This window comes from Setaria italica, chromosome II (genome assembly GCF_000263155.2).
Source record: "Setaria italica strain Yugu1 chromosome II, Setaria_italica_v2.0, whole genome shotgun sequence".
NCBI classification, from domain to species: domain Eukaryota; kingdom Viridiplantae; phylum Streptophyta; class Magnoliopsida; order Poales; family Poaceae; genus Setaria; species Setaria italica.
The window spans coordinates 43,229,191-43,254,406 of NC_028451.1; the positions used below are offsets into that span (position 1 = coordinate 43,229,191).

At 52.0% G+C, this 25,216-nt stretch overlaps 4 protein-coding genes and 1 non-coding gene across 5 annotated transcripts; 1 reads left to right on the forward strand and 4 right to left on the reverse strand.

The window, feature by feature from the left end:
- Positions 1-894: 894 nt before the first annotated feature.
- LOC101784651 (sugar transport protein MST6) lies at positions 895-3,355 on the reverse strand. The gene is made up of 2 exons (XM_004957959.4): positions 3,030-3,355; positions 895-2,603 (listed from the first exon to the last, which is right to left on the reverse strand). Exons 1-2 carry the CDS (start codon positions 3,160-3,162, stop codon positions 1,153-1,155), a joined length of 1,584 nt encoding a protein of 527 aa, XP_004958016.1. The 5' UTR covers positions 3,163-3,355; the 3' UTR covers positions 895-1,152.
- Positions 3,356-8,932: 5,577 nt separating this feature from the next.
- On the reverse strand, positions 8,933-9,004 carry TRNAG-UCC. The gene has a single exon. It is a non-coding gene; the product is annotated as a tRNA-Gly (tRNA).
- Positions 9,005-10,757: 1,753 nt separating this feature from the next.
- Positions 10,758-13,271, reverse strand: LOC101785451 (vacuolar protein 8-like). The gene is given in 4 exon segments (XM_012843354.3): positions 10,758-11,045; positions 11,153-11,808; positions 11,810-12,000; positions 12,003-13,271. Coding segments are annotated over 4 exon segments (1,797 nt in total). The 5' UTR covers positions 12,844-13,271; the 3' UTR covers positions 10,758-10,936.
- Positions 13,272-18,333: 5,062 nt separating this feature from the next.
- On the forward strand, positions 18,334-19,165 carry LOC101785856 (dynein light chain 2, cytoplasmic). The gene is made up of 2 exons (XM_004957961.2): positions 18,334-18,618; positions 18,724-19,165. The coding sequence occupies exons 1-2, from the start codon at positions 18,481-18,483 to the stop codon at positions 18,931-18,933; spliced, it is 348 nt and encodes a 115-aa protein (XP_004958018.1). The 5' UTR covers positions 18,334-18,480; the 3' UTR covers positions 18,934-19,165.
- A 3,217-nt stretch (positions 19,166-22,382) lies between these two features.
- LOC101786263 (WAS/WASL-interacting protein family member 3-like) lies at positions 22,383-23,532 on the reverse strand. Its single transcript, XM_004957962.3, has one exon. It carries the CDS (start codon positions 23,337-23,339, stop codon positions 22,671-22,673), a length of 669 nt encoding a protein of 222 aa, XP_004958019.1. The 5' UTR covers positions 23,340-23,532; the 3' UTR covers positions 22,383-22,670.
- Between the last annotated feature and the right edge of the window lie 1,684 nt (positions 23,533-25,216).

Here is a 25,216-nt window from a genome sequence, read left to right on the forward strand (position 1 = left end):
TCGACCTGGCGCAGGTTCTAGAAGACAGCTTGCGGATCTGTCAACAACAGGCACAGCTAGTAGTTGAGGGCTTCAGGTAGTGGATAACGCATAAAGCACAACGTAGTAGTCCGGGCGTACGCCTAGTCCTACCTGACGGAGCCGGTGGTTCGGCCGCGTGTCAGCGTGCCGTGGTAGCGCGGCAGAGCCGGCGCGGAGGCTGACGGCGTGAGGTGGCGTTCATGATGCTGACGGCGTCGTTATCCCATCCATCCAATTCTAATAAGCAGGGTGCTTCAGAGATTCATCGAACACGACACCCCCAGGATCCACGTGATGCCACACAAAAATGGAGAAAGAGAAAGGAAAGAGGAGAAGAAACAAGGGCTCGCGTTCGATCATTCATGTTCTGATGCTCGTTGGCCTTCCGCAGATTCTTCGCCAGCTGAAGGCAAATCGTAGGCAGCTCCGTGACTGATTCTCGGATACTGCGGTGCATTTTCGTCGCCTCATAATCTACTTAAGCGCGAACGATTTCTGGAGAAATTTTCATCGCCCAGCGAAAAGATTTTTCCAGAGAGTACAAGGTGGGTACACGCCAAAAGCCATTGCGCTGTTAAACGGGCACATGATCAGCCGACAAAGGCACACCAGCTTGTTGCCGCCATATGGCTGATTTTGAAATCGCCCGCATGTTTAAACGAATAGATTTTGCAGCCCTGGAATTCCACAACTCTCATTTTAAAATCTCATGCTCGCTGATCTTGATCACCGTGTGAAATCAATCAAAACACCGCATTTTTTTTAAAAAAAATCTTTTGGACATGCAAACGTGCCAACTTTAATTGCTGTGGATCAGAAAGTCAGTACTCAGTACCCTGTAGTCAGCAAGAGTCCATGCGCACGGAGAAAGGCAGAGTTTTAATTTGCAACTTGCATTCATATACTTCGATTTGATCCAATCCATACCCCACAAAGAAAAAAGAAGACAGGGGACGAAGACCAGTTGACTGTTCGTCATCATCCAGTCATCCTACCTACTGCGATGATTATAATACGGTGAATCCTTAAACCATTTTAAATTTCCCGCTAAACCCGAAGAATAAAGCCGTATGAGTAAATTATTGCCCGGCCGACACCGTCAGCAGCGAGCGACGTCCCAGGCGTCACGGGCTACTGCATGCCGGCGAGCTTGCCGTTGCCGTTGGCACCGCCGCGCATCTCGAGGTCGGCGCCGACGTGCACGTCCTCGTCGCGGATGAAGCGGCCCCAGTACCAGTGGTTCTTCCACACGAGCACCATTTCCTCGATGGGCACGTTCTTGGTCTCCGGCAGGAAGAGCGCGACGAAGATGGTCATGACCACCACCCAGGCGCCGAAGAAGAAGAAGAGGATGAACTTGAAGCGGCAAAGCATGGGGAGGAACGCCTGCGCGATGATGAAGGTGCAGAGCATGTTGACGGACACGTTGATGCTCTGCCCCGCCGACCGGATCTCCAGCGGGAAGATCTCGCTGGGCACCAGCCACCCGAGGGGTCCCCATGACCAGGCGAACCCGGCCACGTAGGCGCAGATGAAGAGCACCACGATGGCGGCGTACGCCTTGGGGATCTCCGCCACGCCGGAGAACCCGAACTTGGCGCCGATCAGGCTACCGACGACGATCTGGCAGGCGAGCATCTGGGTCCCGCCCTGCAGGAACAGCTTGCGGCGGCCGAGGCGGTCCACGGTGACGATGGAGACGAAGGTGGCGAAGACGTTGACGAGCCCCGTGATGACGGCGGACATGAGGGAGGCGTCGTCTGCGAAGCCCAGCGTCTTGAAGAGCACCGGTGCGTAGAACATGATGACGTTGATGCCGGTGAGCTGCTGGAACATGGGGATGGCGATGGCCATGACGAGCTGCGGCCGGTAGCGCGGCTGCAGGATATTCCGCCACGGGTGCGCCACGAGCTTGGACTCCTCGCTGGCGGCGACGAGGTCGTTGTACTCCTCCTCCACGTCCTCCGTGCCGCGCACGCGCTTGAGCATCCGCTTGGCGGCGTCGGTGTAGCCGCGGTCGATGAGGGAGTTGGGGGTGTCGGGCAAGAACAGCGCGCCGATGGCGATGATGGCCGCCGGCACCGCCGCCAGGGCCAGGCTCACGCGCCACCCCCAGCCGCCCTTGATCTTGGCGGTGCCGTAGTTGATGAGGTTGGCGCACAGGATGCCGATGGTGATCATGAGCTGGAACCCGATGTTGAGCATCCCACGGAGGCGCGCGGGGGCCATCTCCGACAGGTACACCGGCACGGCCTGGTTGGCGAAGCCGACGCCGATGCCGAGGAGGACGCGGCCGAGGATGAGCATGACGACGTCCTTGGCGGCGCCGTTGAGGGCCGCGCCGATGAGGAACGTGACGCCGCCGCCGAACATGGACCACTTGCGCCCGGCCACTCGCGTCACCGTGGCGGCGAAGAAGGAGGCCACCAACGCGGCGAGGTAGAGCGAGGAGGTGAACATGGTCAGCAGCTGGCTGTCGAACTTGCAGTACTGGTTGGTCTGGTTCCGCTCCGCCTCCTGCTCCTTGCGGTACACCGACGGGAAGAACTTCATCAGGAACGGGTTCATCGACGTCACGCCACCTGATCATCACGAACAAACGTCAGTTTTTTTTTGCTTTGCCACTGATTTTTTGCTTCTAAGACTATTCTAATTTTCTGAAGGAATGATCTGAGGTGATGTTTTTTGTTTATTTGGAAAAAAGAAGGCTAGGTGATGCATGGAAAGATTCTTCTTGGCTTTGCGAAAGAATCTGGGGAACCAAATAAAGAAAAGGCGGGGGAATATCGCAGTTTTGTTTGTATGTGTAAAATCATGCGTCGGGTCTCCCGACAGCACGGTAGGTGAATTGCGCCCGAGAAAATACCTGATTTGCAAGAACAGAGCAGCGTGCGAGATGCAAACAGAGAGTGTGTTTTCTCTCTCTTTCTAATCATAGCCATGATTTTTTTTTTTGAAAAAGATCAGGAACAGAAGAACATCGCAGAGGGACGGGATGCGTAGCTTACCAGAGATGCCGATGTCATATCCGAAGATGAGGCCGCCGGTGGCGGCGACGATGCAGGCGAAGAGCACGAACATGGTGAGCTTGCCGGGGTAGTCCTTGCCCCCTCCGGTGTTCACCACCACGCCGCCGGCCATGGCGACTGCCCAATACTCAAACCACAAACACACAAAGCTTTCGCCTCACACGATCACAGGCTAGCTCCACACAAAAGACTTCACGAAAGGCCTATGCCAAGAGGAAAAGAATGGAAGTGCTCGTGAGCGCCCGGAGAAGATGGGAACGTCTGCGAGTTCAGAGGCGAACGGAGGCAGTGTTGATTGTTGAGACGGGGGAGGAGCGGGCGGGCATTTATAGGCGGGGCGAGGGGCCTCCATGTGAATGGGCGACGAGCTGGAGGGTGAGACTGCCAGGGTGGGCCCAACGCTCCCTCCCGCCCGCGCTTGTTTTTCCGTTCATTAATTGTGGCCGTGGATAAATCTTTATCCCAGCTACCGGCCCCACCACCCCCGCTTCTTCCTTCCTGGAAAGACCCGGCGGCCATTAATGTGAACACGCTGCCGGTGCAGGCGCGCCAGCTGCTTTCCGCTCCCGGCGACGGCGGGGAGGAGGGTCGCCGTTCGCCGCCGTCCACCGCGAGAACGCGTGCGTGTACACGCTCGAGATGGGCTGGCGGTGTTATCCGTTCCGTTCCCGTTTTCGCTGCGAAATGTAAACGTGCAGTGGATAACGGCATTATTAGGTTCGAGGGTAGAAGAACAGTTAGCAGGATCTCCTGCTGTGCTGTGTCTGGATTTCTGGAGTCACACCTGCTGATGACTCGGCGACAGGTCATGCAGGCTCCATGCGTAGCGTAGCAGCGTTAATGGCGAATCCGATTCTTGCTGATCAAGTTCCTCGATTGTGGTTTAATTTGGCAGGGTGGGTAGGTGCATGCCGTTGCCTTCCTCATGGGAGGTGAGGTACGCTTGCTGACGTGGAACCGGCTGTGCAAGTGTTGAGCACATGTGGATGGGTCAACGGCTCAACGCTGGTCCAAATTAAAACAGACGAAACTGATTAACCAGGCTGCGGCATGGCAAATTTGCGCAAAGAAAGAACCGAATAAAAGGGTTCAGTTTCCTCTTAGGTTATGGGTCTTGATCTAAACGATGATGTAGATTCTTAGGTTAACCATCATAACTCGACGAAATCAGATAATGGGATGCGGCGTTTTATGATCAAGCCGTGACATGCTATGCTGACCCACAAGATCCAAAGTGCGCAACTTGGCTGCATTCACCGAACACATGCTCGCTCGGCGGCCACGGAAGTTGGGACTTGGACGGAATGATGGAGGCATTGTTTAACACAAGCGCGAGCACGTCGCAGTCATCGTGGGCGAACAGTGCCCCGGGACTGGCTCGGCCGGTCGGCTGCGTACCCGTCGGACAGCTAATCTGCTAGCTCGGACGACCATGGCCTCATCTACTATCTCCTTGGTCCGGCGCCGACCGGTGCGCCAGCACGTATATACTAGTACAGAAAAGCCATCGAGCCAGACACGGCGAACCGCCGCCAACGGCGTTTTCTCCGATCCGGGCACATGTTAGGAACGATCTGCCTGAGATATTTCTCCTTTTCGTACTGGCTCCCGCCGCCGTGGTGGTGTGCGTGTGTGGCGTCGTCACGCCACCACATTACTGCGTTCTCGTCGCTGGAGTCGGCGGCTTCCGGCGGAGTCAAAGGAGGGTGCGACAGAGGCGCGCGGGCGCTCGGAGCTAGCTGGCCGGACCGCGCCGGGAGCCGGTGCGGGCAAAGCTAGGCCGCAGGTGTGGGATCGCTGGGATACGCTAGCTTGCAGCCATGTCGACGTCGCCGCATCGCGGACGCGACAAGGACGCCTCCCATTTGTACCGGTCCCGTCCGGCCTGTAGCCCGGTAGCATGCGTGAGTAATGCCAAGCGCCGGTCACGATCCTAGGCTCACTAATGGCTTGCTGGGTAATGGCAAGCTAACTGCTATAATTTGGTCAAAGGGATGCCGATCTCGACGGTCGGAGCAAGCTAGCCTGGTCCACTGAACTACGCCGCCCATGTCGGTCTCTGTGGGAACTAGGAAGGGCATGCCAGTAGGAGTGCAGGAGGCAACCGCAAGTACACAAGGCTAAGAAGAAGCTAAGCACATGGGACGGGACGGGGAAGGCGGAAGGCAGGCCTGCGATCCGAGTCAACGATCGACTGGGATACGCGAAGAAGACGGGCCAGCCATGCCATGGTTCCGAGCAAGAGGGGGGAGGGAGAGGCCGATGCGCGTGCGTCACCGCGACGACGAGAGCGAAGCCAGCGGACGGGTCCGGCGACCGGCGCTGAGGTCAAGCCCACCCCAAGACGTGTGCCTGTCAGTGTGGACGCAGCAGCTCTCGCATGTGCCGCTCGTTCTCGCGCCTCGCCAGTCAATGCCAACCAGCCGGGTCAACCACTGCTGCTGCCAGTCGACTGCGAGTCCTTGCTGGGCTTTCACTGTTGCCGGGATAAGACCCCGCTGAGATTTGACTTGATTGATACTCCTACGATGCTGCTGCCCAACCCAAGTCGGCTGGCAAGAGCCCAAAAAATGTGCGGATTGGGATCGTACTGTGGTCCGTGGTGACCTTTTGCGGAAAGTGGGACCCTACAAGCAGCCTCGTTTGAAAAAGTCTCGTAGGAGGAAGAGTCCTAGACTGCGGTCCACCAATCAACATCCAGCAAAACCCAAGAATATTCAGACTAGCAGACAAAAGAAAGAGCTGCTGCAACTTTGCATGGCGTGGTGCGTTGCATACTTGCACACCACCGTTTGTCAACAGTACAGTTTTTCGACTTTTCGTTCGGCATGGGCCTACGGTGTGTAATCTACACGTTGTCATGTTTGAATACTGTTACGATGCACTCATCGAAATCCGAAAACAAACTACTACTGCTTTTGTACTAAAATATGTAATCTGCTTCTTCCAACTGCCCAAAGTCCAAAACAATATGCTAAATGACTAAAGCACGTCCTAAGAAACTGAGCTGCGCGAGTGCAAGTAGCAGCAGCAGCAGATGAACAATGTGCCGCTACCAGTAAAGCTCGAGTTCTAAAACCCTGAGCCTTACGTGGAAAGCTCAGCGGCGGCGGTTCTCGCGCCATTTCTTCGTTCAAGGCGTGCAGGAGAGCATGCTGCTCCGTCCATCAAGTGCCAAAGGTTAGTGAAAAAGCGTGCGTTCAGGTTTAATTTGAGACTTCAACTGTCGTTTTGTTCTGTTCCTAGTTGCTACCGCCAAGAAGACCACACGCGCTATGACCTGACCTGTGAGATGTTTACAGTTGACGCCGTATCCGTATCCGTAGTCAATTACAGTGACACGCAAGACCACCAGAGCTACCTACCTGAGGACGATGTAATTTTCTTCCTTGAGCGCAGGATATTTTCAAGGTCAATGCTGCTGGGTAGTAACGTAGCCCACGAGGCCGCCCCGCTTAATTGCCGCTCGTGGCCGTTGCGGCCGAGCTGCAATAACCACGCGGATTAAACAATCTTCGCCTGCTAAGCCCACAAAACAATATTGCATACCCGCGAAAACCCGCAAGGACCCACTTCATGACAACGCCCATCTCCTTTCTTTTGCTCGCCACGGTGCTGCCCGGCGCCGCCGGACGATGGTCACCGGAGGGTGAGCATAACGAGGAAGCCGAGGAACGTCGCCGCGCCGACGCCGGATCAGCTGAAGACGATAAGCTGTGCCATGCACTCGCGCGACCGCCGGAGTTTATCGTAGCTCCTCGGGACTACGCCGGAGCAGCAGAGCACGATGACGCCGCCGCCTTCGCCGCCCTCTGCTTGCAGGCTCACCTCTCGCACGTGGCCACGCCGATCGTCGCACGTGATGGTGGTCTAGACGGCCACGACGCCAGCGCCGGCGCCGGCGCCGGTGCCGAGCACGAGAGCGTCGACGCGGAACGGGGCGCCCAGGAACCTGCCAGACGATGCGCAACATGATGCAGGCGACACCTCTCGTCGCCATCGACCCTGCCAGCAACGCCTCCGATGGCACCAACGTCCACCTCAAAGAGAGCCAGCAGGCCTTGTGACTAGCGCTGATGATTCTTTCGGACGCTCGCGGGGTTTGCGGACACAGCCACCAGGCCCACTAACCAAGCACACTAATTCCCATGCGGGTTAGCGGCTTCTCGTGATTGATTGAAAATGCTTTGCGGGCTAACGCATGTGGGTTGTGGCTGTCCACAACCCGCCCCGCCTGCATCCCTATTCCCTACTGCTGGGCACTCGATCACGGTCTCACCGGTTGGTCTCACGGGCTACCTCAACCAGTTAAGTCTGTCAATTTTCACTGTCACATTCAACCAGCTGGTAAAGCAGGTTTATCCAGCAGGAATATTCATCGTCAGTGAGCATAAGATGTGTGAATGCACGGCATGCGGCGTGCATATCTCTTTCACTCACGTCGCTGCACGCAAAGGCCTAGACGCGCGTGTGGCTGGTCGAGCCGCCGGGCAATATTCTACAAGTCAAGCAGATTCCTTTTTCATCACATCAACGAGTGGCCCCGCCAGTAATCGTACCTACCAGCAGCCACTATTCTACTTTACAAGTTAACCGATGGAATCGATTGACATGTGCAACACGGGTGTGCACAATTAAGATGGCCAGATGGGCCTTAATTACTACTAGTAGTAGCAGTAGATTAACACCAAACTACAGTGTATATTATTCGATCCTCGTCGTCCTTAATATTTGCTTCACGTACCCTGCAAATAGCAAAATGTTTTCCTTTTCCCTTCATTTCATCCCAATCTTAAGCAAGTGCATTTCGTCGACCGATAAGTCGACACGTGCGACCTGTCTGTTTTTTCCCCCCCTGAAGTCCCTGATCGGCTGATCTCATTATCAAATCACTGAAATCAGAGAGGGGGGTCGCATTCTCTTTTGCGGATGGAGCACAAACTGGCGGGCTGTATTCTTTGGTCATTTACTCGTTCAGTTTCCAAACGCTAATGCCGTCCGAGTCACGTGCAATCATGTGCGGATTCTGGTCTACGTTCTTCCGAGAATGACACCCAGTTTGCCCACACGCAGTCACGTGCAAATAAAAAGGGCCGGAATGGATTCTAGGAATTTGAGGCCACGAGCTTGGTGCCTGTAGTGAGTGGCTCACTGGCTCGTCAGCTATCACCGTTTTCCACGGGTGCCCGCCCTCTCGCCTGTGATTTGATTTTGGAATCCCAAGTGATGGGCACTAGCGATTTGTGGATCGTGCCCGTCGCCCGTGCGCTGAGATTGTGTGGGGGTATGCAGGGAACGTGGCAAGCAGAGGCACCGAGATGACTCGGAGCGAGGCGGACGTCCGCTTCAGTTTTGATCATACAGAGTTGCAGACCGGGCGAAAGTTGGAGTAGCGACGCATTCTGTGAGGGTTCTTCTCGTGAGTCGTGATACGGTAGCAGAGGTGCTGGCAAACTAGATAAGATAGTGTACAAAGAAAGGAAGGGGAGAGCAAAGTGAACTCAGATCTCAAATTGCAAAGCTGAACGTTCAGATCAGAGATGTGAAGCGCAGCAGCTTGAGAATTTCCGGTAATGTAGCTGAAGAAAAATACTGAGCTTAAGCTGTTTGAAATGATAGTTTATGGCCCATCGATGTGCTGGGCCTGAGCGCCTTCACGCGCGCGAGAGAGGACCAATCCCTTCATGGGCTTTTGTCGGTCTAGATCAGCCCAAATCTTTCACGCTCATGATGGACTGGATCACCACCTACAACACCGGAGGAAGATGAAGCCCAAAAATTCGTCACATACAGGTGTACCCTGAACCGGAAGGCCCGGGCGCGGCACGGCGGCATCACAGGACCGTTGCGCGGCGGCCAGCTGCGGCAAAACGAAAAAACTCTGCGTCTGCCGGGAGTCGAACCCGGGTCTATTGCTTGGAAGGCAATTATCCTAACCGTTGGACTACAAACGCCTTATTGAGGTAGAGGTTAAGATTAAAAATAATAGAGAACAGACACATGAGAGCATGTATATTAGGCACCTTCTTTCCCTTTTCCTTTGATATGTTTTCATTTCTGTACCTTTTTCCCCGACTCCCAGTGTTAATTGAGAACCTCTAGAACACAAAGTCCCTGGACCCTATGCTGTTAGTCAGCAAAGCTTTTAGGTCTCTGTTGACAGGGCTCAGCTTTTCTATAGGTGGTCAACTTCAACAAGAAAAAGTCGGAAAGAAAGCAGCGTCAGAGTAACATAATCTCTGGATGATGTAGTAGCCAACCTAACCCAACAATCATCTCACGGTCTTCCAGAAATCCGGAACTACTTTTAAGCGTTGACGTTCCAGAACAAAAAGCTCTTGATTGCTGCAGAACGGCGCCTCCCCTCCCTCAACTGCCTCGGACTTGGAGACAGACACCTTGCACATCACAGGGGCCAATGCCACTACGAAGCTGATGGTGCGACCAATTGTAAGGTTGGCCGGTGTTGGAAACTGGAGATCAAAATAAAACAGAGGGAATTGCTTGTTGGGCAGACGTTTTCATGTGCTCACTGCTCAGTGAATGGCTGCTGGAAAAGGCAGCTCGCCTGACTCTGACTCAGTGATGACCGGGGAACAAACTACCGAACCTGCCCGTCGAAAAGAAACCATTCCTGTCTGAATAAACGACCCGTGTCTGGAGATGCGCTGTCCAACGTCTCTGACTGAAGCTTCTCACGACAGGTACGTGTAGCCGGAACTGCCATCTCGGCTCATACCTCTGAAGTCATGCTGAGTTGCTAGCTGCTCAAACATCTTGTCTGAAACTTGAAGCAAACGAATGCTCCTCCTCATCGAACAAGGACTGACCTGACTGTTCGGCTCAGAGGGGGACAGGAAACTAGAAAAGCAGCCATCAAGCTGATGCCAATGTTGCGTGTCTCCTTCAGCCAGTTATTGGTCATTTCAGGCTCTCGACAGCGAGGCTTGAGCAACGGAAGCACGGACGGTCGATCGGGGGCTCGGGGCAGTTCTACGCGCCAATGCCTCGGCATTGTGACGCTGGAAATTTCACTGGTCCAGGTCTCAGATTCAGCCACACGGTACTGAATCCAAACTACTGGTGTAGCACATAAAGTCGTGTATTGTTCATGTTCAATGACCGTGCTTCTGCATCGACATTGCAGCAGTATCTTCCACGACCAGTCAGAGAGTTTTATTGCCCTGCTTTGACTCGATAGTACAATCTTCAGAAACACCTGCAGATGCTGCAGCACGCGAGATAAACGCACAGTTACATTTACATCCTGCAAAAGGTCTGCAGACACAGCAGCAATGGATCGAGTGCGTCAGAGAAGACGACCAGTCGCCAATAGATCCGCAGCTCTGCGTGCAATAAGTGTGTCCACATGGATGGATCGAGGTAAAGAAGACGGCGACTTATTGCGATCGCGAGAGCTAGCTTGAGCCCATGATCGCAGCTCGTCGGCAGGCAGGCACGCAGTACCCGCACTGTACCGCGAGAGATCATAACGCGAAGGCGACCCTACCGCGCGATCGCGAAAGCTCAGATCGATTTGCCATTTTGCTGCTGAATGATTGGTTTCCATCACTCATTTGGGCCATGGTCCACGCCGCCCACCTTTCTGTCAAAGATGAATGTGCCCAGCGGCAAGAAGGAAAACATCCGATGCACAGGTAAAAGTGTGCGATTTTCTGATGCTGATGCAGTCACTGGATGGATGGATTAGTTGTTGAATGGACTCGCACTTTTATTTGACAGTGATGAGTGATATACACATGGGGTGACAAATCACTGGGTGATTCATTCTTTGATTCCTTCACAGCAACAAAAGATGCAAGGAACATGTGTGTTAGCTAGAGGTACAGTACTAGTAAGTGACAGCTAGTTCTTGTCGCCAAGGATTACAGGCTCCAGATGCCATGGAAAATACTCCTCAGCTTGCTCCCGCCAAGCTTCTTCACGATCCGTTTGGCGTCCGGGACATTAGTCTCCGCGAGCTTCTCGAGATTCCTGCCATGGAAACATAACAAACAGATCGTGAGAATTTCTAGTGAGATGAGATGTGATGAACAAAAACACATAACGATTAGTCAGTGATTGACAGGTGGTGTCTGTACCTGACGTGCTCCGAGGACATGATCTTCCTCCGGCCGGAGCTGCTGTCCGTGAGGTGCATCAGCGTCGACAGCAGCAACCGCTTCGCCGGCGTGGGCTTCTCCTCTTCGGGGCCCAGTAGCTGCAGCACCTGCGCCACGTTGCGGTCATCCTGGACGAACCGCTTCCGGTTGCGGTGCACGGACACCATGGCGCAGAGCGTGTCCGCCGCCATCTCCCGCGCCTCCGGGGACTTGGCCGCGCGGAGGACGCTCACCATCTCCGGCATGAACCCAGCGTCCCCCATCGCCTTCCTGATCTCCTCGGACACCTGGCACAGGCGGTGCGCCGCCTTGAGGGCGCAATGCTGCAGCGTGGTGTCGCCGTTGCGTAGCAGGGAGAGGACGCGGTCCAGGAACCCGGCGGCGAGGAGCCGGTCCGTGGAGGTCGGCGGCGAGAGACAGATCGCGTCGATGGCGCGGAGGGCGACCTCGCGCGCCTTCGAGGAGCGCGTCGGGGAGGACGGGTCGAGCGCGCGGACGAGGGACTCGACGGCGCCTTCCTGAATGACGGCCTCCCTGGCGGAGCTGTCCCCGGAGGCGATGGCGGCGAGGAGCTCCATCGCCTGGATCCGCGCCGCGTCGTCCGTGGCGGCGCCCTGCGAGAGCGACACGAGCGCCCGGCACGGCGCCCGCGTCGGCCACCATGTACTTCCTGATCTCGTCCACGCCTGCGAGGCTCCGCAGCACCCGGCACGCCGCGCACACGAGCTCGCCGCCGCGCGCGCCGTGGTCCGTGCACACGTTGAGCAGCGCCGTGACGCCACCGTGCGCGGCGACGGCCCAGGCATTATCCGAGTTCTCGGTGAGCTGCAGAGCACCCGCGCCGCGCGCTCCTTGGCCGCCGCGGTGCTGCCGGCGCCCGCGTCGAGGACCCGGACCACGGGGGCGATGACGCCGCCGACGACCAGGTCGCCCCTGTGCGCGTCGGACCCGGCGATCACCGAGACCGCCTCCAGGGCCTCCTCCTGGACGCGCGGGTCGGGGCACTCGAGCAGCGAGACAAGGACCCCGACGCCGTCCGGGACGTCGGAGGCCACGACGCGGACGCACTTCTCGTCGTCGCGCAGAGCCTCGCCGAGCGCGGCGGCGGCCTCCCTCCGCATCTCGGCGCCGCCGGCCCGGAGCCTGGCGAAGAGGTCCCGCACGTAGAACCGCACGTCATCGCGGGTGGCGCCGGCGCCGGGGCGTGGCACCACCAGCGCCCGCGCCCGCGTGAGCGCGCCCGACGCGTACACCTCGTCCAGCCGCGCCACGTGCGCGTCGAGCGCCGCCGCCAGGACGTCGAGGTCGCTGCGCAGCCGCAGCTTGCCGCCGCCGTAGTGCCGCCCCTGGCTGCGCGGCACCAGCTCCAGCGCCTCCCGGGCGGTCGCCGCGACGTCCCGCAGGAGGCTCGCGAACGCGTCGCACCTGTCCTCGCCGTTGTCGTCGTCGGCGCCGGTGACGGTGATGTCGGCGAGGCCGGCGTGGAGGCGGTTGAGCCGGTCCCTGATGAGCTGCCACTTGAGCGGGAACAGCGTGGCCGACAAGGAAGCGGAGACCAAGGAACTGATGGCGTCCAGCGCCTCCGCAAGCATCCCCTGCTCATCCAGCTCCTCGTTCTGGCTCAACTCCGCCGCCGGCGCGGCCGCTTCTTCCTCCCCTGCTTCTCCCATCCTCCTGTCCTGTCCAAGCTCACTGCCTCAGCAGCATCGGTCAGCTCCTTCTCCGAAGAAGGCTCACATGCACCTCTTCGATTCTCGCCGAGCTTGCATCGTGGTGGTGGTCGAGCGAGGACGAGAGGAGAGGTGGAAGGAAGCAGCGGTGCGTGGAGTGTGATAACTGTAACTGCACGGTGGCGCTGAACTGGAAGAGACGGGCAGCTTTGGCGTCTTCCAGGTAGTTAATGGAGGTGGAGGTGGAGGCGGGTGGGCCCGGCAGTGGGCGGTGGACCTACCGGCCGGGGCGCAGGCGCAGCACGAGCGCGCGACTGTTGATGCATGCGCTGGGCTTCTCGGGGAAACACGACGACGAGGCCCCGCCTGCCCTGGGGATCGGCGAGCTTTGGTGCGGAGCGGCAAGCGCACGACGAGGGGAATGGAATAGCGGCACAAGTGACCAAGCCTGCCAGCGTCCACTGGCTACGGGTTTAGGATCGCGTGACACGCTCAAATGCTAGGCGCACATAGAGGAGAAATATGGAACCCTCTCCAGCTCAAGTGTCAACCATTTGAACAACACAAATATACAGTATCTTGTTCTGTGTGGTGAAAGACGAAACTATGCAAGCCGACAGGACAACCTCCTCATCAGTCTTGTATTGTATCTCTCACAAATATGGCTATTTATTTGGTCATAGGCGGCGTACTGCTCATTGATAGCAAGGTACGTGACCTTGTCACCCTGAACGTCTATGTGTGTGTGTGTGAATCAGTGGTTGTGCCAATATATTTATTTCTTTTTCATAAAAAATATGGACGCTGATACTGCATCTGAGTGCCACATCAAGAGCTTTCAGGATGGATGTCAATGCTCATTCATATAGCTTGATGTATCCACTGTTCCACTAGAATGGAACTCATCTGTTACAATTTGCACTAACAAACACCATGACTCAAATTCGGTCAAATAAATCGTTTATTTTTATATGTAGTAAAACTTCTCACTGATGGTTTGGATGATATACTCCTTTTTGGTTCGAACAACTCATTGTCCTAGATATAACATAGAGAATAAAATAATGATACACTAGAATTGAACTCATTTCTTACTCTTTGCACTGACAAACACCACGACTCAAATTCGGTTAAATAAACCATTCATTTTTATGTAGTAAAGTTTTTACTGATGGTTTCAATTTTTTATGTAGTATGCGAATATGGATGGATCATGGATGCCTAGCATTATCTACATAGCACGCTCAATACTCATGCATTCTCTAGGCTACAAAATATATTATTTTTAATTATTTTGAAACTATTTGAAAATAGTCATTATAATTGAACCTATTTAGATTTGTATCTATGACTATTGATATTAATATGGTTAATGGTATTAATTTTAATCATATGACTAATGATATACAATTTAACTTCAAATTGCGCACATTCAATAATTAAAAATTGAATCTATTTAAAATTTGCAATAATTATCTTGAAACTAATTTAGAATGGTATCTATGAATAATAAAAATATTAAATTGTATAAACTATTTATTTCTAATTTCAATTAATGTTGGCAATGCTATATATCCCATGTTGTATTTTTATGACTTGTAATATGATTGGTGTAAATAAATGTGTAGTTGTGAAAATAGAAAAAATATGAAATATTAATGGTATATTTTTATTCATCTAACTCAGTGTTTGGTTAACATATTAGCCCGGTTTTCAATCAAAATATTATTTTTTAATAATTTATTTATAATGGTTCTAAGAAAGTATTAACTCAATATACATGTTCAAACCATTATTAGTTTTTATGTGTTTTTGTTCTTAAATATAAGTATCCTTTGGTTTTTGAAATGAAAAGAGAATTTATAATTTGAGGTGCAGATAGTCCAATTTCTATCTGTATTAAAGATTCAAGAGTATCCTAATTCATTTTAAAATATGGATACAAAAGTGGAAAGAGCAATATATAACGGTATCCTATCTAATTTCCATCCCAGAAAATCTCAACGTGGTGACCACTTTCCACGAACGAAACTCGCCACAGCTCGGACGCATGATTCATCACGAGATGCAACATCGAGTTCTTAGCATCGACCGATGGCATCATGGCAAAGCGAACAAAGTCTGTCAAGTCAGTCCAGGCATCTAGCAGCGCAGCCTGCAGCCGAGAATCACGAAGCACTGCCGCACTGGCACTGAAGCATCCACTCAACGCCGAAGAACGCGCGCGACTGGACAAGAGCGCATGCACGGGAGCAATTCCTGTGCGCCTGCCTCATCGTGCCATGCATGCAATCCTGCCATGAAAACTACTACTCTAGAACTGCCAATCTTCTCGTCGCCTAGGAAAGGGTCCATTTCTATCCACTTGCGCTTCGCTTCTACGCCGCTCATGTGAGCCCTTCCTTAATTTGGCTGCACCTGCACCTGCACCTCACGAGAGAGCCTCGCTTTAGCTGGTGTGGATGTGAAGGAACAAAGGGCGAAAGGAGCACAGGAAAAGATGCATAAAAAGCTCTGCATGGCAAGGATCACACAAGGGTCTTGTTGCCCTCATGGCAAGAAAAGGGCGCCCGCTTTCCTCTTTCTGGAGATCCGCAGAATACTTGGCGGTTGGTCATGTGAGAGCGAGAGGCAAACGGCATCGGCTACCTGCTCTGCTCAGCTACCGGTCTGTTACTGCAGTGTGATCCGTGATGCTGCATTGCCGTGGTAAAGAACAGTGCAGGATGGAAACATGTGATTCGTGAACATTCCATCAGGCAAACAGAGATGAGAACAATTTAGCATGATTTTGCCGTGTATGGCTGCATGCTGCATCGGTACGTCCGTCGGATTATTGTCTCTGGATGGATTGTGACTTTGTGAGAGCCCATGCCTGCATGGGAGCTGGGGGCTCAGCACATGTGGCTGGAACTGTGGATGGATAGCTGCGAGACTCTACCAATATCACTGATATGAAATCAATCAATAATGTTTCGGAAAATGCAGCTGCAGTGGTCACGTATGCATGGCTGGAATCGTCTACTGTTTGGAATCAGTACCTAGCAGGATAACAGACCATCTCCTCCTTAGAAAAAAAATGAAGGCAAAGTCTGTACAGAACTTTCACACAGATTGTGGCTACCTGATTGTATGAGCCACCACTCATCTCCTGTAGTTAGTTCTTCAGAAACCTTGGACCCATCTCCTCATAATGCCATTGTTCTCTGGACAAACTCAATAAATTGGTAATACGAGATCCTGGAAAAGGGACAGATCTCTGATCTGGACCCATGATTGCCCTTCAAGATCATCATGGGTAGTGGCTCGCAAAGCGCTCCCAAAGTTTTGGTCCCATGGAAAGTGGTTGTGGGTGACAAAGTACATGTGCTATAGCCCATAGGATGATATGGTAGTAAAAGCTTCGGTTTCCCCATGGAGAGGAAAAGCCACCCCCACTTTCTTGAGAAGAAAAAAGTTTGTAAGCCAACAGCTATCTTTTGCTGCAATGTTTATGCATTGACTCAAATCATCGCAGCAGATTTGGCCGCTGATTGTCAAACCTAGCGCATGCTGATTCTCTAGGTGCTTTGAGTGGCTCAAGGATTTTGTCATGTCTCTGCAAGAAATGTTTTTTAATAAAAAAAGGAGAAAGAAATGTTTCTGGATGCAGTGAGTGCAGTTAATACTGAAACAGACATGATTATAAAGTACAAAATCAAACTTGACAGTTAGTGGCATATGATCCAATCTAGTTCATCATTAGACTAGGTGATCTCAAGAGTAGGTAATTTAGACGGAAAGGCATGTAATCCAAAGTAGAACGAAGATGTACCCAATCTGAACCTTGCTTTTGCTTTGCTATCCAAGATCATGCGGTGGAGTAGTTGCTTTTCGAGCTTTCAAGAGACAAGCCAGTGCTACAGAACAGTTGCTTGGGACAGTACTGTACTGGTGAAGTTTTATCAAAAAATATTATTGGAGAGCGTTCGCTACCTAAAATTAGCCAACTGAAAGCAAAACACCACCAACCATCAGTTTGACATGCATGCATCCTTTAATTAGTTGTCTTAAATTGTCATGCAGTTTGTGATACAATGAACCATGTCTGATATTCTTCAATGACAAACTATTTTTTTTCACTAATTTACTGCTAAATTTTAGTAGTTTCTTGCAGCAGTGTTTGTTTACTACTGTTGACGCAGCCTGCCGGATCATGAAGCAGGATTGTAGAACAGTCCAAGATCCAGGTTATAAAAAATAAACTGTACTGAATGTTTGGGATCCAAGATATGTTACCGTAGAATGTAAGCTGGAAACAAGTTTAGAATCATCAGTGGTTGGTCATCTTACCGATCCCTTCAGCACTCCATAGAGATTGATGTGTTCAATCAAGTGCTGGGGAATAAAGAAGTGATATGTTTGGTAAAAGGAAAATGAATAAGTTGGATATACCCGAACCACTCCACATGCTCTGCCGCAGTTCCGACACAAGACTGAATTAATATGTATGCAGTCATAGAAAGACAAATGGTCGAAGGCAGGAACAATTATAGGGACTGGTGAATAAAGAATCTACAAAGAAATATTAAATTAAATTGTCTTTAAAATGTTGCATGCAAATGTCGTAACCCTCAAAAAAAAACAGACCAACATAAGACAAACAAAATAAAGTGCAGATTCATGAAGAGCGTATCACAATAAAACAGATAAACAAGGACGCAACACACAAGTGAAGAAACTTTCTGAAGAACTCCTGTGTGTGACACGACCCAACACCTGCAGGCAGATCGATGACACCTTTCTCATGAACAAATCACTGCCAAAGATCACTGACAAATTTGATGAGACCGATTAACTTAACAGCAATATTCAGATCAATTTCATTGTAAACTCTGCATAACTTGGTCCACAATTGGTTCTGAAAATGACACCGTATCGTGACACGCCGTCTGCTGGTTCTAGTGGGCCACAGCTCTCTATGAGCATGACTCGGCCACGATATGCCATTTCTTCACCATTTTCATATCCAAAAAAGCTCCATATACTGTCTGTCCCAAGTTATCTCATCCAGAGTTTCAGTCATGCAGCACCTCCTGATTCTACCGGAGGTCTAGAGCACTTCCTTTGAGCAGTTGCTCTAGAGCAGTTCCTTTGAGCACAGCCTCGATATCCAGCCTGTACCAGGGCCCAACGACGGCGAATTGGCAAACGGCCCACCCCAAAACCTGTGGCGACAATGTGCATGCAAGCGCGACGAAAGTGTCGTCCATGAGCCTCGAGCGTTCTACCGCCTTATCCCGGGTTCCCAGCCAAGTGGAGCAGGGTCCTCCACGATCTCTTCAGTGGCCGGCGTTGGACGCGGCGAATTCTTTACACGCCGCCGCTATCCGAGCCACGAACACCGAGGCACGTGCGCCCGGCGCGGCCACATGTCGAGCAGCACGCGATCGAACGCTCTTTTCCGTCGTTCCCAATCCGGCCTCAAATTCAATTTGGCGCCCCATTTGGTAATGGCTATATAACGTGACGAGCCACCCGAAGCATTCGCCGCATCTCGCGCCCCGGCATCTGCTCCGCTTCCTCTCGGCAAGCCGGCCACCGTGTCGTAGTCTCGTGGAGCGACAGAGCAAGGCGGCGGCGGCGGCGGCGGCGAGGATGCTGGAGAGCCAGGCGGTGATCGGGGACACGGACATGCTGCAGGCGATGCAGCAGGACGCGCTGCGGCTGGCCGGGAAGGCGCTGGACGACTTCGAGGCCGTCGACTCCACCGAGATCGCCCGGTTCATCAAGAAGGTCGGTCGGTCGGCCGGTCACCGTTCGTTGTTGCAGCGAACACTGAACGCCTTTTCAGAATGGTGACATGTTTCTTTGGTTTCTGATGCTGACATGTTTTTGCAGGAGTTCGACCGGTCGTACGGGCCCGGATGGCAGTGCATCGTGGGCACCGACTTCGGGTCCTTCGTGACGCACCACTCCGGCTGCTTCATCTACTTCGGCATCGGCAACCTGGCCATCCTGCTGTTCAATGGCGGCGCCGGCGGCGCTCCTCAGGGTGGCACGGCGGAGCAGGCGCGGCTCACGGCGCTGAAGGCTGCTGTCGAGGCGTGAGGGATCGGAATGGCGTAGGGTATGCAGGATGGATTGGTCGAAGTTATTATGGTTCGTGTCATGGTGTGGCTGTGTTCCTGCCACGTCGTTTCGTGCTTGCTTGCGAGTGAGAGTGGCCAGACTCGAGTGTAGCGATCAAACTTGGAGGACTTTAATTGGGTCTTGTTTTTAATTGGGTCTTGTTTCCCAAAATCCCAACTTTGGTACTATGCAAAAAGAAGATTCCCCATCATATTAAACTTGCGGTACATGCATGAAGTACTAAATGTAGACAAAATAAAAAACTAATTGTACAGTTTTGTTGTACTTTGCGAGACGAATTTTTTGAGCCTAATTAGTCAATGTTTGGACAATAATTCATAAATACAAACGAAACGTTACAGTATGCTACAGTGCTGGCATAGTGATTTTGATTGTTCAAAATCGAGCAACTGAACAGGCCCTTGGTAAAAAACATTGTTCTGGCGGAAGCAGGTCACACCGAAAGTGCGGAGTGGAACTTCACATGCATTTTCATCATTCTCACGTTTCTTCAGAATCTTCAGAATCATTGTTCTCGCAGAAGCTGTGGGCTATGGGCTACGGATCAGTCCTTCGCTATCCCTTCCTTTTCGTCCGTCTATCCGGAATTTTTTTATTTTCATATTTTTTTCGATTTTGCACAAATATATAGTCAAATCAAAAATTTGCAAAATGGGCTTATACCGCCGGCTGAAATTGTACCGTCAGTTGAAACGGTACCGCCGGTTGAAACGGCGGTATGGGCCTGGCGCCTCAACGGTCACCCAGCGGATAAGCTCTGCGCGGCATCCGAGGAAACTGGCCCTTACCGCCGGTCAAACAGCGGGGCTCGCCCACCGTATAAGCCGCACCCGCGCCCCTCCCCTCCCCCGCACCAGACTGCGCCAGACAAAGAGAGAACGTCAGAGAAAGAGAGGAAAGGAAAGAAGGGAAGAAAAAAAAGAAGGAGAGGAGAGGAGGAGGAGGGAAGAAGGGGGGAAGGAAATTCTTCCGTCGTTCCGAGGTAAATTTTTTTAATCTCGTAGTTTAGATAGTATAGTGTAGTGACTAAATCTAGATTTAGAAATATTAGTGGATCTGAGATTTAGAAATAGCTAGTGAATCTAAGACTTAGAAACATTTAGCCGAATTTAGATATAGTAAAATGTAGCTTAGTTGGTACAATAAATTTAGCTTAAACAGTAAAATAGATTTAGCTTCGGTGGTATAGTAGATTTAGCTTAGGTGGTATAGTAGATTTAGCTCAGGTAGTACAGTAGCTTTATTTTAGATCACAGTAAATTTAAGAAATATTAGTGGATCCGAGATTTAGAAATATCTAGTGGATTTGAGATTTATTTGTTGTGTATATTAGTTCTGGTACATGTCTACGATAAATTTAGTTAGTAAGTTTGGTTTAGTGTTACATAGTTATTTGTTTATTGTAGTTAACTGACATCATTGTAGTCGTCATTGTGGTACACTAAGCTTGGTTTAGTGTTACGTCGTTGTCTGGTCCCCTCTCTGTTTGGGCTGTTGCAGCGCCGGTTATATAGCGTGAACCCCCGCCGGTTCATCCGGCGGTAAGGGTCCTTACCACCGTTTCAACCGGCGGGGGTTCCTCGATCCGCGCGCACACTGCTTCGGCGGCAGCGCTTAGGTGGTGAGGGCCTTACTACCATTTCAACCGGCGGTAGGGCTCTCCCACCTGCTGAAACGGTATCAGGGACCGGTGTAGGGGGTGTCAGGCCGTACCGCCGTTTCCGTATAAACCCATTTTTGTAAATTTTTTATTCCACTATAGATTTTTGTAAAATCGGAAAAAATATAAAAATAAAAAAAATATCTCCTCTCCGAGCAAAGCACATGGGCCAAAACCTGACCTGGGAGACAACAGGAGAGAGAGAGAGAGAGAGACTTGTACAAGCGTTGGGCCCTGTCTCTGAACCATAGGCCCATGAACACACTGCTCTTTCCGTTCCAACTAGCCAGAATGCCAGATCACCTAACACCCTATCAAGGGGTAAGCTTGCTACCTCAGTGACACGACCCGATCTCACTTTTCTTCAACACTTTTTGCACACATCGTTATCACGTTTACAAATCATTTACTTGTCAAAAATGCAAGATGTCGTGCACGTAGACACTAGCGGAGTTAGGTGTAAACAAGACGTGTAGGGGTCCCTGTCCTGTTCCCACGAAAATTATGTCTTGAAATGCTGCAAGAACAATTGTATCTGAATACCTAAACAAACAATTGTATCTGAACCGGCTGCCGTCCAAATCATGTTTATGGAATGGGAGCAGTCTGTTCACGTGGCCCATGACAGGGAGACAGGGAGAGTGCCTGAATAACTATTTGTCGCATATACGTGGATCCCACTTGTCAGCGCCATAGCCTCCTCTTCCTCTACCTTCGCCCGCTGCCGGTTCTCCTCTCCCTTCTTCCTCTTCCTCCACCGGCCTTAGAAAAGGGGTGGGAGATCGTAGGTAGACCTTGACGGCAGAGGCGGGTTGTGAGGCGGCGCGGCGCGGTGGCGGGTGGATAGCCGGTAGGCTAGGGATTGGCGGGGGCGAAGGTTGGAGGTGAGCTTCTCGGCGGAGCCGTATTAGGGTGACGGAGGGTGGCGGCGGCAGATGCGGTGGCTAGAGTTGCCGCAGACGGTGGAGGACAACAGCACGGGGGCGAGCGGAGGAGAGAGAGGGGCCGAGGAGAGAAGGCAGCGGGTTCGGCGGCGAGCCGCCGGAGCCAGGGAGGAAGGTGGTGCAGGGGCTGTTACTGATGTCGGCTGTTACTGAAGGCGACATCGGCGGATTTGTCGCCTTGAGTGACACGTAGCACCGCCCCAGTTAGGTTGCGACAAACGATTTGATGCCTGAACAACGTGCAGTCTGACGAAGCGCTGGAGACCAACAGATTCGAGCATTACAGCGATAAGCAAGGTATAAATTTAGGTAACAGCAAATTTAAATAGTCCAGCAGGAAATCCCAGGCAGCAGCACCTAAAACTTGCGACGAGAAATGGACAGGCTGAGACGATATTCAGTCAGTGTGCACTGGCGCGTCACATCACATCAGCATTGGCATTGTTCTTGTGCTCTGAATCTGAACTGATTCGGCGAACCAACTTTAACCAACCAAGCCAACCACCAAACAGGCTACTGATGCGATCTAGGAATCCAGATCCAAACAGCATTGCCAAGGCACTCGACCATCCGCAACAAAAGCTTGGCGATTCGAGCACAGTCCAGCCACTGATGGCGTACACGCGTGATGCAGCAGCACAGCGCGTACCAGTGGAGCATAATGGCCCAGCAGTTGCAACCTTGGCCACAAGGAAGATGAAGATGCCTGAGAATCTTGCAATGCCCATCGATACCACTCAGAAGTCACAGCAGCTCATGATTCTCAATCTTTTGCGGTGAATTTAAAAAAAGACCGGAACAACTGTAGGCTCTGAATAAGTTATCATCATCATCATGATCTCAAATAAGCAAAGCAATCCGTTTGAGAAAAAAGGGAAAGCAGCAAAGCTTCTCACTCTCAGTATCTCCTCAGCATCCTATATGTACATTGCGGCAAGCCATCTAGATAAACGCACTCAAGAACTCCAAATCCACACGCCCGATCAGCAAAAGTTTTGTTAAAAAAGCCCGTGAAACCAAGAATTAATCCCCAAGTAGAAAAAAGGACGTGGCGAAACGTGTGTGTGTCGCGTCCGGGGCAGTCGATTCTGTCACCGGCACCGGGAGATGTCGATCTCGATGAGGCTGTCCTCCTCCAGCAAGATCTCGATCATCCCGTCCTCCCCCTCGCCCCCACCGCCGATGACGCCGTCGTCGTCGCTGTCGCCGCCGACGCTGTCCGAGTCGGAGTCGGAGTCGAGGTCGGAATCGGAGGCCCAGGACAGGCCCATCTCCTCCGGCCGCCCCCACTCCGCCTCGAACTCCTCGTGGATCACCTCCAGGGCGCGCCCCTTGGCCACCCACGACGCGAACTCGAGGGCCTCCGCCGGGAACACGATCTCCCGCTCCGGCGGCGGCGGAGAAGGAGGTGGGGGAGGCGGCTGGAGAGGCGGGTGCGCGGCCTCGTGAAGCTGCTGCTGAGGCAGCTTCTCCTCCGGCTGCGTCGACGTAGGAGGAGGGTTGACGGGAGCGGGGGACGCCGGCGGCGCGGAGCCGAGGCGGAGGAGGGAGAGGAGGAGGAGCAGGGAGGATAGCGAGGCGGGGGAGAGCACGAACAGCAGCAGCGGCCGGGGGAGGTAGAGCACGGCGAGGAGGGATGCCGCGGCGGCGGCGGCGAGGAGCGGGTGGTGGTGGTGGGGCTGCCGCCGGTCGCCGCCGGCGGGGACCTCTTGCGCCGGCGGCGGCGGGGAAGGTGAGGTGGAGGGGGCGGAAGTGGCCATTTATGGCGGGAGGAGTGGGGCGGTTAAAGCGCCGGCACCCCGCCAAGCGCGGCGGTTTTTATATAGAAGGGGAAGCGGACAAGCAGAGGAGATTTGCCGCAAAGCTCCGGCACGGTTTGGCAGAAGAGGGGAGAGGGAGGCAGATGGAGTGAGTGACCGCGTCGATGAACTACTGCTACGGCTTGGCAGCTCTTGCAAGTACACGCCAACGGGGGAGAGGACAGTCGGGTAGAAAGTCCAGGGCTCAGAACGTGAACGGCCAAACCGTGCCGCGTTAAAACTGGGATGACTTTTAGGTGCTACTGCTTGGACATCGGTATTTTCTTTGGGTGATTTTTCGAGCTGTATAGAACAGCGTACATTTACGATTTTACGGTACGCGAAGAAGTGGTATCGCTTATTTAGGAAATAACCAATTGAATGGTGTTATTCCTCTGATCACGTATTTAAGCCCACCCATGTTGAAGTCAAAAGTTCTTTTTAATTATGACTATTAATATATAAAGCGACTAGAATTAAATCCTATTTGACTTGTAACCCTAGACCGTCAGCGTATATAAAGCGGCCAGGGACACCCCCGAGGTAACTCCCCTCAACCCAACAAACGTTAACTCTTTGCACCTGCGATTAGCAATATAATTCATCAGAACACAGGAGATAGGGTATTGCTCTTCGGAGGCTCGAACCTGTCTAAACCTTGCGTCCCTATGTTACCATTCGAGTTCTTGGTCTTACAATCTTGCTCATCTACAAATCTACCACCTGGATAACCTCTAGTGGATTGCCGATTAGGTTTAGACAATTAGGTTCACTAACCAAAAAGTACTTTCATATATGCATTACTCCTTCCATTTAGGACGTTCTAATATTATTGATATCGCTAAAAGTGTTAGATTGGAGATGGTAACTTGATATCTCGAAGTGTTACTCCTTCCATAGCTCGAAGTGCTTTATGGATTTGATGTACAATTCCTAGTTCCATGGCCAAACAAGTTTTGATACTTCGAATTAGTACGGTTGTGGCACAGATGGTACGAGTTTTACACCGTGATGGTCTGATTCTAATTGTTACAAAAGCTATGATAAAATTTTGGAACCGTAATTGGCACAATGGCACAAATACGTTTCCTTTTTTGAAGGAAATGGCGGGTGCAATGCCATGTCATTTAAGTAAAATTAGCATAAATGCCCGTGCATTGCTACGGTTTCTTACCAACTTCCAAGTTGTCATCCGCTAGCACCTAGTTCGCTTTCTTCACTTTCTAATCTGGTTTAGAATGTTTCATAATATTTGTATACATCTCTGATAATAATAAATGGACAACTCCTTTGAATTCTGCATGGCCTATTTGAACGGTAGAATCTCAATTACATATGTAATGTGTCCTACATCTAGTTCAAACATGCATTAAAACTTCTGATAAGATTCAGTACTAATGCAACTCATGTCTTAGTTATTATGAACATAAGAGATTATCCACAAAACTTTCAAGCTATAAAACGAAAAAATTATAAGGCTAAACTAAATGCTCAGTCCTTGATTATAATATACTCAACAATTCATGCCTGGTCCTGATAGCCTGATATCCTGGTCTAGTTGCTCCAAGAAACATGAGCAATCAACATTATCCTTCAGCAATTTGCTCCTCATAATATAGTCAACAATGACCAAATGTTCTACAGACTCAGCCAAATCAGCGTTGGAGGATTTGACATTTCTTCCCAGTCTTTTTTGCGGGACCCACATTAGGCTGGCAATCCATGGCAACCACCGGCCAGCACCTTCCTGCCGCTAAACCCCTAGCATCGCATGGCCGCCGCACGACGGGGCGGGAAGAGGAGGGGCCGCCGCCCCTCGAGCTCGCCGTGGCCGTGCC

Bases quoted from the DNA above. Each gene is read 5' to 3' on its own strand.
- LOC101784651 (XM_004957959.4), bottom strand. From the start codon at position 3,162: ATGGCCGGCGGCGTGGTGGTGAACACCGGAGGGGGCAAGGACTACCCC. The intron at 2,604-3,029 runs GTAAGCTACGCA...CGTGATGATCAG, and splicing joins ATATGACATCGGCATCTCTG to GTGGCGTGACGTCGATGAAC.
- LOC101786263 (XM_004957962.3), bottom strand. From the start codon at position 23,339: ATGGCCACTTCCGCCCCCTCCACCTCACCTTCCCCGCCGCCGCCGGCG.
- LOC101785856 (XM_004957961.2), top strand. From the start codon at position 18,481: ATGCTGGAGAGCCAGGCGGTGATCGGGGACACGGACATGCTGCAGGCG. The intron at 18,619-18,723 runs GTCGGTCGGTCG...ATGTTTTTGCAG, and splicing joins TCGCCCGGTTCATCAAGAAG to GAGTTCGACCGGTCGTACGG.